The following is a 13,478-nucleotide window of genomic DNA, read 5'->3' on the forward strand; positions in this document are numbered from 1 at the left end:
TCCCAGCCTCCTCACTCCATGAAAATGACACATTCTGAGGAGCAGGCAGACTCCCAGGAACTGTTCCCGGGCCCCTGCCCAGAATAGGCAGCAATGGTTCCTCTCCCACCGGAGGAGTTTGTCGTGACCGATGCCCAACCTTTGGAAAGTTCCCGGGGTCCGGGGGATGAGGCTGGGGACTTCCGGCAACTGTCTCAAGAGCTTTCAGTGGGTGAGGAGGACGATGACGATGAGACACAGTTGTCTATCACTCAGGTAGTAGTAATTGGAGTAAGTCCGAGGGAGGAGCGCACAGAGGATTCGGAGGAAGAGCAGCAGGACGATGAGGTGACTGACCCCACCTGGTTTGCTAAGCCTACTGAGGACAGGTCTTCAGAGGGGGAGGCAAGTGCAGCAGCAGGGCAGGTTGGAAGAGCCAGGGCGGTGGCCAGGGGTAGAGGCAGTGCCAGACCGAATAATCCACCAACTGTTTCCCAAAGCGCCCCCTCGCGCCATGCCACCCTGCAGAGGCCGAGGTGCTCAAAGGTCTGGCAGTTTTTCACTGAGAGTGCAGATGACCGACGAACTGTGGTGTGCAACCTTTATTGCGCCAAGATCAGCCGGGGAGCCACCACCACCAGCCTCACCACCACCAGCATGCGCAGACATATGATGGCCAAGCACCCCACAAGGTGGGACGAAGGCCGTTCACTACCTCCGGTTTGCACCACTACCTCTCCCCCTGTGCCCCAACCTGCCACTGAGATCCAACCCCCCTCTCAGGACACAGGCACTACCGTCTCCTGGCCTGCACCCACACCCTCACCTCCGCTGTCCTCTGCCCCATCCACCAATGTCTCTCAGCGCACCGTCCAGCCGTCGCTAGCGCAAGTGTTTGAGCGCAAACGCAAGTACGCCGCCACGCACCCGCACGCTCAAGCGTTAAACGTGCACATTGCCAAATTGATCAGCCTGGAGATGCTGCCGTATAGGCTTGTGGAAATGGAGGCTTTCGAAAGCATGATGGCGGCGGCGGCCCCGCGCTACTCGATTCCCAGTCGCCACTACTTTTCCCGATGTGCCGTCCCAGCCCTGCACGGCCACGTCTCCCGCAACATTGTACGCGCCCTCACCAACGCGGTTACTGCCAAGGTCCACTTAACAACAGACACGTGGACAAGCACAGGCGGGCAGGGCCACTATATCTCCCTGACGGCACATTGGGTGAATTTAGTGGAGGCTGGGACAGAGTCAGAGCCTGGGACCGCTCACGTCCTACCCACCCCCAGAATTGCGGGCCCCAGCTCGGTGGTGGTATCTGCGGCGGTGTATGCTTCCTCCACTAAACCACCCTCCTCCTCCTTCTACGCAACCTCTGTCTCGCAATCAAGATGTGTCAGCAGCAGCACATTGCCAGCAGTCGGTGTCGCGCGGCGTGGCAGCACAGCGGTGGGCAAGCGTCAGCAGGCTGTGCTGAAACTACTCAGCTTAGGAGAGAAGAGGCACACGGCCCACGAACTGCTGCAGGGTCTGACAGAGCAGACCGACCGCTGGCTTGCGCCGCTGAGCCTCCAACCGGGCATGGTCGTGTGTGACAACGGCCGTAACCTGGTGGCGGCTCTGCAGCTCGGCAGCCTCACGCACGTGCCATGCCTGGCCCACGTCTTTAATTTGGTGGTTCAGCGCTTTCTGAAAAGCTACCCACGCTTGTCAGACCTGCTCGGAAAGGTGCGCCGGCTCTGCGCACATTTCCGCAAGTCCAACACGGACGCTGCCACCCTGCGCACCCTGCAACATCGGTTTAATCTGCCAGTGCACCGACTGCTGTGCGACGTGCCCACACGGTGGAACTCTACGCTCCACATGTTGGCCAGGCTCTATGAGCAGCGTAGAGCTATAGTGGAATACCAACTCCAACATGGGCGGCGCAGCGGGAGTCAGCCTCCTCAATTCTTTACAGAAGAGTGGGCCTGGTTGGCAGACATCTGCCAGGTCCTTAGAAACTTTGAGGAGTCTACCCAGATGGTGAGCGGCGATGCTGCAATCATTAGCGTCACCATTCCTCTGCTATGCCTCTTGAGAAGTTCCCTGCAAAGCATAAAGGCAGACGCTTTGCGCTCAGAAACGGAGGCGGGGGAAGACAGTATGTCGCTGGATAATCAGAGCACCCTCATGTCTATATCCCAGCACGTTGACGAGGAGGAGGAGGAGGTGGAGGAGCATGAGGAAGAGGGGGAAGAGACAGCTGGCCCACTGCTGAGGGTACCCATGCTGCTTGCCTGTCATCCTTTCAGTGTGTATGGCCTGAGGAGGAGGAGGAGGAGGATCCTGAAAGTGATCTTCCTAGTGAGGACAGCCATGTGTTGCATACAGGTACCCTGGCACACATGGTTGACTTCATGTTAGGATGCCTTCCTCATGACCCTCGCGTTACACGCATTCTGGCCACTACGGTTTACTGGGTGTACACACTGCCCGACCCACGGTATAAGGAGAACCTTTCCACTCTCATACCTGAAAAGGAAAGGGGTTCGAGAGTGATGCTATACCACAGGACCCTGGCGGACAAGCTGACGGTAAAATTCCCATCCGACAGCGCTAGTGGCAGAAGGCGCAGTTCCGAGGGCCAGGTAGCAGGGGAGGTGCGAAGATCAGGCAGCATGTACAGCACAGGCAGGGGAACACTCTCTAAGGCCTTTGACAGCTTTATGGCTCCCCAGCAAGACTGTCACCGCTCCCCAGTCAAGGCTGAGTCGGCGGGAGCTCTGTAAAAGGATGGTGAGGGAGTACGTAGCCGATCACACGACCGTCCTCCGTGACGCCTCTACCCCCTACAACTACTGGGTGTCAAAGCTGGACACGTGGCCTGAACTCGCGCTCTATGCCCTGGAGGTGCTTGCTTGTCCTGCGGCTAGCGTCTTGTCAGAGAGGGTGTTTAGTGCGGCTGGGGGAATCATCACGGATAAGTGTACCCACCTGTCAACCGACAGTGCCGACAGGCTTACACTCATAAAGATGAAAAAAGCCTGGATTTCCCCAGACTTTTCTTCTCCACCAGCGGACAGCAGCGATACCTAAACAATACGTAGGCTGCACCCGCGGATGGAAGCATCGTTCTCTATCACCATCAAAAACGGGGACCTTTTAGCTTCATCAATCTGTGTATTATATTCATCCTCCTCCTCCTGCTCCTCCTCCTGAAACCTCACGTAATCACGCCGAACGGGCAATTTTTCTTAGGCCCACAAGGCTCAGTCATATGACTTTTGTAAACAATGTTTATACGTTTCAATTCTCAATTGAATAAAGCATTGAAACTTGCACCTGAACCAATTTTTATTTTAACTGGGCTGCCTACAGGCCTAGTTACAAAATAAGCCACATTAACCAAAGCGATTAATGGGTTTCACCTGCCCTCTTGGTTGGGCATGGGCAATTTTTCTGAAGTACATTTGTACTGTTGGTACACCAATTTTTTGGGACCCTCGCCTACATTGTAATCCTAGTAATTTTTAGCCCACCTGCATTAAAGCTGACGTTACCTTAGCTGTGCTGGGCACTGCAATGATATATATTTATGTACCGCTGGTGGGTTTCAGGGAGCCACCCATGCTGTGTGTCCACAGGGACTTCACATTAGGGATTTGTACCTGCCAGTGTCTATGTATTAAAAACCCTGGTCAGACTGGGGCATGCAGTGTGGGCCGAAGACCACCTGCATTTAATCGGACGTTACCTCAGCTGTGATGGGCAATGCAATGGGATATATTTATGTACCGCTGGTGGGTTCCAGGGAGCCACCCATGCTGTCGGTCCACACGGAGTTGTAACTGCATGTGTCCACTTCTAAAGAACCCCAGTCTGACTGGGGCATGCAGTGTGGGCCGAAGCCCACCTGCATTTAACATGACATTACATCAGCTGTGCTGGGCACTGCAATGGGATATATTTATGTACCGCCGGTGGGTTCCAGGGAGTCACCCATGCTGTGGGTCCACAGGGAGTTGTAACTGCATGTGTCTACTTCTAAAGAACCCCAGTCTGACTGGGGCATGCAGTGTGGGCCGAAGCCCACCTGCATTTAACATGACATTACCTCAGCTGTGATGGGCAATGCAATGGGATATATTTATGTACCGCCGGTGGGTTCCAGGGAGCCACCCATGCTGTGGGTGCACACGGAATTCCCTTTGCGGAGTTGTACCTGCCTGTGACTATTTATAAAAAACCGCGGTCTGACTGGGGCATGCAGACACCTTGACAGAATGAATAGTGTGTGGCACATAGGTTCCCCATTGCTATGCCCACGTGTGCAGCTCCAGATGGAGGTGGCACAGGATTGGATTTCTCATTGCTTCTGTACAGCATTGTGGGCTATCGCCCCGCCCCTTTTAAAGAGGGTCGCTGCCTAGCCGTGCCAACCCTCTCCAGTGTGTGCCTGCGGTTCCTCCTCATGGCAGACGCACTTATAAATAGACATGAGTGTGGTGTGGCATCAGGGCAGCTGAAGGCTGCTCAGGGACACTTTGGTGTGCGCTGTGGACACTGGGTCGTGCGCGCGCGGGGGGGGGGGGGGGTTGGGCAGCATGTAACCCAGGAGAAGTGGCAGCGGAGTGTCATGCAGGCAGTGATTGTGCTTTGTTGGAGGTAGTGTGGTGCTTTGCGAAGGTATGCATTGCTAATGAGGGCTTTTCAAAAGTAAAAATTGTTGGGAGGGGGTGGGCCCACTCTTGCCGCTAATGTGGCTTACTAGTGGGACCTGGGAACTTGAGATGCAGCCCAATATGTAGCCCCTCGCCTGCCCTATCCGTTTCTGTGTCGTTCCCATCACTTTCTTGAATTGCCCAGATTTTCACAAATGGAAACCTTAGCGAGCATCGGCGATATACAAAATGCTCGGGTCGTCCATTCACTTCAATGGGGTTCGTTACTCGAAACGAACCCTCGAGCATCGCGAAAATTTCGTCCCGAGTAACGAGCACCTGAGCATTTTGGTGCTCGCTCATCTCTAGTCACAGCGTATTCTATTTCTACAGCATAGTGTATTCTAATTTATTTCTAGAAAAATCATAGGAGAACGGAAACATTACAGAAAACTATGGCCATATTCACTTACCAAAAAAGTTGTAGAATGCAGACAGGAAGCCAGATACATAATCTTCCACTAGATAAAGAAAGACCAAATGCTGGATGGAGAAGCGATAAGAGGTGCAAAGTACTAAGCACAAAAATGGATAAACGATACAAAAGGATTCAGGCCAATTGATATATGTGGCACATCATACTGGTATTACAGCCAATTAGTTATGCCATTGTTAAATCAGCAGGCTGCCCTGTATCTCAAAGATGAACCACATTGGTGTTGACACTCCAAGGTCCCCCAGCATAGAAGGCCAACATGCCAAATAACTGATATATTGATAAATACCAATAAATACAAAGTTTTGGTTAATATTTTGGCCAAAGTACGTAAGTTTACAAGCTATTGTCAAGGATCCTCATTTTCTTGTGAGTCATTACAGTAATATGGAAAAATCACAGGAGAAGGGAAAAATTTACAAAAATCACAGAAAAGTATGGCTATATTTACTTACCAAAAAAGTCATAGGCCGCAGATAGGGAGGCAGATCCATCACCTTCCACTAGATAAAGAAAGACAAAATGCTAGATGGAGGAGCTAAAAAAGGCACAAAGTACTAATGAACAACGCTCACATGACTAACTACAGAGAGGGGAATGGCTACCCAGTGCTGCACCTGCATATAGATAGAGAATTTATGTGGAAGAGAGAACATTTTGTGAAGTTGGGTGAATGATTTTATTATTGAATTCTGAAATAGGTCTTCTATTATAAGAATGCCTCCAGTGCGTGAAGTAGTGAGATCTATATTGGGATAATAACTTGGATCACATCTAGCGGGAGCTTTAGAATACGACGATGAAGAAGGTTAAGGTGTGAAAATGCCTTCTTCCAAATGTAGGGCTCAGTCACACGGGTGTTTTTCCGCACGTAAAAAAAGATCGCACTAGATAGAACCAATGCTTTTCAATGTAAGCGGTCACATGTGCAAATTTTACATGCGGAAAAAGGCCTGCGGCGAAAATTATAGGACACTGGTTCGCAGAATATATGTAACTGTGGCAAACCGGTGTTTTGTATATGTGTAACCACTGGATGCTGTCGCAGCGCCAACCCCATTGAGAACATATAGTGAAGATTGCGATCCTCTGCCATAGCTGTGGCAATACAGCCGGCGCCATTGAAAGCAATTGGCTGCCAGCAATTAAAATATAAGCCCTTACCTGAAAACCATCCTAAAAATGTGTAAAAACTAAAAACAAATTTTTACTCACCTCTCTGCAGCTGCCGGGGCTCAGCCGCGTCTAGCCGGCTCTTCTACTGCACTGCTATGAGGAGCTTTCAGCAGGCGAAGATTTAAAATCCCCGCCTGTTGAAAGGGCTGCCTCTGATTGGCTGAGCACTGTGAATAATTAGAGGCAGCTCTTAGCTATTGAATGACAGCTGAGAGCTGGCTCTGATTAGTCCCTGCACTCAGCCACTCAGAGGCATCACTCACTCATTCATGAATTCAGTACCTGTCCCTTGCTACTGTAGCCCTGCTGTCCTCCCAGTGACTGTTGTGGAAGATGAAGTCACCTGACCACTGCAGCCAATCAGAGGCAGCAGCATCTCTATTGTGAACTCCTGGCATCATGGTGCCCAGGACATGAGTACTCATGTCTGGAGAATGGGCGGGAACGCTGCAGCCCATGATTGGCTACAGCCATCAGATGGCGTCTGCTGATATCATCTTCCAAAACAATCACCAGGAGGACAGTTGGGCAATGGCACTGGATCCCAACAGCAGAGAATGGGTAAGTACTGCTTCATTTGTTGTTTTAAGTCACTTGGTGCTATTTAATCAATGTAACTGGACAACCTCTTTAAATTTTTTAAAACACCACCAAGAATAGTGTAAAATAACAGATAGAGTAATTCTCACTTAACCAATCCCCCACTATTCCCATAACTACATTTCTCGGGTCCCCTGCCAGTCTGTCAACATGGTCATGTGACCTCTGCAGCCAATCACTGTGACCAGGAAGTACAGAGACCAGTGGAAAACTCAAAGTATTGAAATAGGAGTGGTTAGTGTTTTTTTTTTTAATTGAAGTGGCTGGACAACTTCTTTAACCCCCTAATGACGCGGCCCCCTTTTTTTCCCCATTTTCGTTTTTCCTTCCCTTTTAAAAAATCGTAACGCCTTTATTTATCCATCGATGTTGCTGTCTAAGAGCTTGTTTTTTACGGGACGAGTTGTATTTTTCATGGTACTATTTACTGTACCATATAATGTACTTTAAAAAATTCTGAGTGGAGTAAAATGAAAAAAAAAAACGACATTCCGCCATCTTTCAGTGCGTCCTGGTTCTACAGCACACAAACTGCAACAAAAGTGACATGGTATCTTTATTCTATGGGTCAGTGCAAGTGTTACGATACCAAACTTGGAAAGTCTTTTTTTTGCTGTACTACTCTTTTTTTTTCAAAGACATTTATTTTTTTTAGATTATTTTCTGCCGCCCCCTTCTGCGCGCAATTACTTTTTTTATTTTTCTGTCGACAAAGTTGTGCGAGGGCTAATTTTTTCTGGGACGTCCTGTAGTTTCCGTTAGTACCAATTCGGAATACATACAGCTTTTCGATCGCTTTTTATGGTGTTTTTTCTGGGAGACAGGGTTACTAAAAAAGTGCATTTCTGGCGTTCTTTTTTTTTTCAGACGACGTTCACCTTGTGGGGTAAATAATGTGCTACTTTGATAGATTGGACTTTTACGGATGCAGCGATACCAAATATATATTTTTCTTTTATGATTTAGATTTTTTTATTATAGATATGGCAAAAGAGGGGTGATTTAAACTTTTATAACTTTTTAAAAATGTTTTAATAAAACTTTATTGATCTTATTTTCACTTTTCTTTTAAACCCCCCTGGGGCACTACAACATGCGATGATTTGATCGCTCCAGTAGTATGACGTAATGATATAGCGTTACGTCATACTGCAATTTGACAGGCAGTCTATCAAACCACCCCACGGGGATGGCTTGATAGGCAGTCTGCTAAGGCAGCCATGGGGCTTTTCAGAAGGTTCTTGGCTGCCATGACACTCACACAACTCCCTCGATCTCACCGTGGGGGGGGGCTGTACAGGATCTCCGAATGTCGTTCGGGGGATTTAAATACTGCTGTCAAAATTGACAGCTGCATTTAAAGGCTTAATAGCCGCGCGGCCGAATGTCATTCAGGGGATTTAAATACTGCTGTCAAAATTGACAGCTGCATTTAAAGGGTTAATAGCCGCGCGGTCGATTGCAGCTATTGCCCGCGGGTGTCAGCTGTAATAAATAGCTGACGCCCGAGCTGTATAAAGAGAGGTCGTCCTGCGACCTCTCTTTATACATACCCCGATGCTCCAGGACGTAAATGTACGCCCTGGAGTGGGAAGGGCTTAAGTAAATGAATCATTATGTAAATGGGGTCAAACTAGTGAGCTGTAAGGCTGGGTTCACACAGGGCGGATTTCCGTCGGAAATCTCGCGGTTTGGCCGCAGCAAAAACCGCGATATTTCCGCCGGGAGAACCGACGCGGTGGCTTTGAAGCGGCCCGGCCGCTCGCTCTTTTGCTGCGGCCGGCGCTCCCATAGAGGAGAGCGCAGCCGCGGTTTCAGCCGGACTTACCGCAGCGGATTGGCCGTCCCGTGTGGACAAGATTTCTGAGAAATCTCATCCACATGGCTGGCTAATTCCGAGCTTAGCGGCCGCGGGCGGATTTGCCACGCCAAATTTCCACGCGGAATTGCCGCGACAAATCCGCCCTGTGTGAACCCAGGCTAAGAGTTCATGGGGGTCCATAGCTCAGCTGAACTAAACAGGTACCAGTGTGCTCATCAAGGGTTTATAAAATTATATTGGAAATATCATATTGAGTCGTGTTTGTAAATAGACCCTACTGGAGTCGAAAGGATGTGATTGATTGTTTCACTTGATCCAAGGGTTTCTCAAATCCAAACTTATCGTCACCTTCTGGCTGGATACTTACCTGCACAAACATAAAGTCCATTTTCATTGACCCTACGGACAGATCCCCGTCTACAGGCACATGGGGAGGTGTTTTTTTCTGTATTACAACGTTCTGGAGGATAAAGTATAAGGATCGGTGAGAGTCATAGAAAAATTGACAGAGTGCCTGGGGATGTGATATGGGAACTGCATGTACCTGGCACTCTTTTACACCATTGGGAGGCCTTTTCATCCTGAAAACTTTTAGGCAACATTTCTAGAGATTATAAATGGTGGTGCTTAATTTGTTAATGGAGTCTTCCAAGGTCGTAAGTATTAATGTGCTGAGGTAATATTCGCACTTGTGCCCTACTATCTAAGGGTGCTGAAACATGCCAGTACTATAGATGGCACATGATAGGTGGGGCCCTGTGACAGATTTTGCATTGGGGCACAACAACAGTTTATTTTAGACAAAAATTGGTCCCAACTTTCTACACAATAATTGGACCTTAAAAACATCCTAATTCAATGCATATGTAATAAAACAAGGCGCAGGGTAAGACGGCGCACATTACCAAGACACTCCCCACCCGGGTAAGTGATGGTCATCTTCTCCTTGACGTTGAGGAAGTTGTGGTCACATGCACAGTAGTATCCGTGGCTTGTTGTCTTGCAGGAAGAATTAGCGGGACATTCATTCAGAGATTGATTGCACTGAGGAAAATGAGTGGCTTCAAGAGGCAGGTAAAGAAATCCTAGTAAAGAGCATTCAACAAAGAGTTACCTGTAACATCACAGGAAGTACATTGTATATACAGTAATGGCCGCCTTTAGAATATGATTAAAGCATGCCTCTCCCACATTGTATTCATCCACTAGAGGTATAGCTATGTTTTCTGCACCCGGGGCAAAAGATCCAGTTTGCCCCCCCCCCCCTCCCCCCAAATGAAACGTAAGGGCTTTTACACATACCAGTAGGTAAGGGGGAGTTGCACCTGAAAATCTTGGGCGCAATTTGCATCTATCAGCACTAGAAATGAGCGAACGTACTCGTCCGAGCTTGATACTCGGGCGAATATTAGGGTGTTTGGGATGCTTGTTACTCTTAACGAGCACCACGCGGTGTTCGGGTCACTTTCAGTTTCCTCTCTGAGATGTTAGCGCGCTTTTCTGGCCAATTGAAAGACAGGGAAGGCATTACAACTTCCCCCTGTGACGTTCAAGCCCTATACCACCCCCCTGCTGTGAGTGGCTGGGGAGATCAGATGTCACCGGAGTATAAAAGTCGGCCCCTCCCGCGGCTCGCCTCAGATGCCTTGTGAGTTAGCTGAGGGAAAGTGCTGCTGCTGGAGCTGCTGTAGGGAGAGTGTTAGGAGTTAGTGTAGGCTTCAAGAACCCCAACGGTCCTTCTCAGGGCCACATCTATCCGTGTGCAGTACTGTGGAGGGTGCTGTTAGCAGTATTGCATATTTTTTTCTTTTCAAAATCGGCTGTCTGCAGAGCATTGCGCCTTGCAGTAATACTACAGGGACAGAAGTGGTGGTTAGGTAGGGAGAGTGTTAGGAGTGAGTGTAGGCTTCAAGAACCCCAACGGTCCTTCTCAGGGCCACATCTATCCGTGTGCAGTACTGTGCAGGCTGCTGTTAGCAGTGTTGCATATTTTTTTCTTTTCAAAATCGGCTGTCTGCAGAGCATTGCGCCTTGCAGTAATACTACAGGGAGAGAATTGTGTAGGCAGGGCCAGAAGACATATTTCATTGATTGAATATAGACAGTGGGCCCTCCCTTTCCAAAAAAGGGAAAAATTGTATTTGTCCTGCAGTCCTGCAGTCTTGCGCCAATTTATTTCCTACCTGGGAAAAGTCACTGCTCTGCTGCACTTCATATAACTGCATTTCTGTGCAACTCATATCTTATCTGATTGAATATAGTCAGTGGGCCCTCCGTTTCCAAAAAAGGGAAAAATTGTACTTGTCCTGCAGTCCTGCAGTCTTGCGCCAATTTATTTCCTGCCTGTGAAAAGTCTCCGCTCTGCTGCACTTCATATAACTGCATTTCTGTGCAACACATATCTTATCTGATTGAATATAGTCAGTGGGCCCTCCGTTTCCAAAAAAGGGAAAAATTGTATTTGTCCTGCAGTCCTGCAGTCTTGCGCCAATTTATTTCCTGCCTGTGAAAAGTCTCCGCTCTGCTGCACTTCATATAACTGCATTTCTGTGCAACACATATCTTATCTGATTGAATATAGTCAGTGGGCCCTCCGTTTCCAAAAAAGGGAAAAATTGTATTTGTCCTGCAGTCCTGCAGTCTTGCGCCAATTTATTTCCTGCCTGTGAAAAGTCTCCGCTCTGCTGCACTTCATATAACTGCATTTCTGTGCAACACATATCTTATCTGATTGAATATAGTCAGTGGGCCCTCCGTTTCCAAAAAAGGGAAAAATTGTATTTGTCCTGCAGTCTTGCGCCAATTTATTTCCTGCCTGTGAAAAGTCTCCGCTCTGCTGCACTTCATATAACTGCATTTCTGTGCAACTCATATCTTATCTGATTGAATATAGTCAGCGGGCCCTCCGTTTCCAAAAAAGGGAAAAATTGTATTTGTCCTGCAGTCCTGCAGTCTTGCGCCAATTTATTTTCTGCCTGTGAAAAGTCTCCGCTCTGCTGCACTTCATATAACTGCATTTCTGTGCAACACATATCTTATCTGATTGAATATAGTCAGTGGGCCCTCCGTTTCCAAAAAAGGGAAAAATTGTATTTGTCCTGCAGTCCTGCAGTCTTGCGCCAATTTATTTCCTGCCTGTGAAAAGTCTCCGCTCTGCTGCACTTCATATAACTGCATTTCTGTGCTACACATATCTTATCTGATTGAATATAGTCAGTGGGCCCTCCGTTTCCAAAAAAAGGGAAAAATTGTATTTGTCCTGCAGTCCTGCAGTCTTGCGCCAATTTATTTCCTGCCTGTGAAAAGTCTCCGCTCTGCTGCACTTCATATAACTGCATTTCTGTGCAACACATATCTTATCTGATTGAATATAGTCAGTGGGCCCTCCGTTTCCAAAAAAGGGAAAAATTGTATTTGTCCTGCTCTCCTGCAGTCTTGCGCCAATTTATTTCCAACCTGGGAAAAGTCACTGCTCTGCTGCACTTCATATAACTGCATTTCTGTGCAACTTATATCTTATCTGATTGAATATAGTCAGTGGGCCCTCCGTTTCCAAAAAAGGGAAAAATTGTATTTGTCCTGCAGGCTTGCGCCAATTTATTTCCTGCCTGTGAAATCACTGGTAATACAGCATGCTGAGGGGTAGGGGTAAGCCTAGAGGACGTGGACGTGGCTGAGGACGCGTAGGCCCAAGTGAGGGTGTGGGCACAGGGCGAGCTCCTGATCAAGGTGTATCGCAGCCGACTGCTGCGCGATTAGGAGACAGGCACTTTTCTGGCGTCCCCACATTCATCGCCCAATTAATGGGTCCACGCGGGAGACCTTTATTAGAAAATGAGCAGTGTGAGCAGGTCCTGTCGTGGATGGCAGAAAGTGCTTCGAGCAAGCTATCATCCACCCACAGTTCTGCGCCGTCCAGTGCTGCAAATCCAAATCCTCTGGCTGCTACTCCTCCTTCCTCCCAGCCTCCTCACTCCACTACAATGACACATGCTCAGGAGCGGGAAGACTCCCAGGAACTGTTCTCGGGCCCCTGCTCAGATTGGGCAGCAGTGGTTCCTCTCCAAGCAGAGGAGTTTATCGTCACTGATGCCCAACCATTCGAAAGTTCCCGGGGTCCGGGGGATGAGGCTGGGGACTTCCGGCAACTGTCTCAAGACCTTTCAGAGGGTGAGGAGGACGATGAGGATGAGACACAGTTGTCTTGCAGTGAGGTAGTAGTAAGGGCAGTAAGTGCGAGGGAGGAGCGCACAGAGAATTCGGAGGAAGAGCAGCAGGACGATGAGGTGACTGACCCCACCTGGTGTGCAACGCCTACACAGGACAGGTCTTCAGAGGAGGAGGCAAGGGCAGCAGCAGGGCAGGTTGCAAGAGGCAGTGCGGTGTCCAGGGGTAGAGGCAGGGCCAGACCGAATAATCCACCAACTGTTTCCCAAAGCGCACCTTCGCGCCATGCCACCCTGCAGAGGCCGAGGTGCTCTAAGGTCTGGCAGTTTTTCACAGAGACGCCTGACGACCGACGAACAGTGGTGTGCAACCTTTGTCGCGCCAAGATCAGCCGGGGAGCCACCACCAACAGCCTCACCACCACCAGCATGCGCAGACATATGATGGCCAAGCACCCCACAAGGTGGGACGAAGGCCGTTCACCGCCTCCGGTTTGCACCGCTGCCTCTCCCCCTGTGCCCCAACCTGCCACTGAGATCCAAACCCCCTCTCAGGACACAGGCACTACCGTCTCCTGGCCTGCACCCACACCCTC

At 49.1% G+C, this 13,478-nt stretch overlaps 1 protein-coding gene across 1 annotated transcript in view; it reads right to left on the minus strand.

The window, feature by feature from the left end:
* Window positions 1-13,478, minus strand: part of LOC136610193 (adhesion G protein-coupled receptor E1-like) — a 151,833-nt gene that overhangs the window by 119,240 nt on the left and 19,115 nt on the right. The window contains exons 3-4 of the mRNA XM_066589435.1: window positions 9,622-9,801; window positions 5,096-5,197 (exon numbers count right to left, since the gene is read on the minus strand). Coding sequence (XP_066445532.1) covers window positions 5,096-5,197; window positions 9,622-9,801 — 282 coding nt within the window. The remainder of the gene's footprint in view (window positions 1-5,095; window positions 5,198-9,621; window positions 9,802-13,478) is intronic.

This window comes from Eleutherodactylus coqui, chromosome 2, assembly GCF_035609145.1.
Source record: "Eleutherodactylus coqui strain aEleCoq1 chromosome 2, aEleCoq1.hap1, whole genome shotgun sequence".
Classification (NCBI taxonomy): Eukaryota; Metazoa; Chordata; class Amphibia; order Anura; family Eleutherodactylidae; genus Eleutherodactylus; species Eleutherodactylus coqui.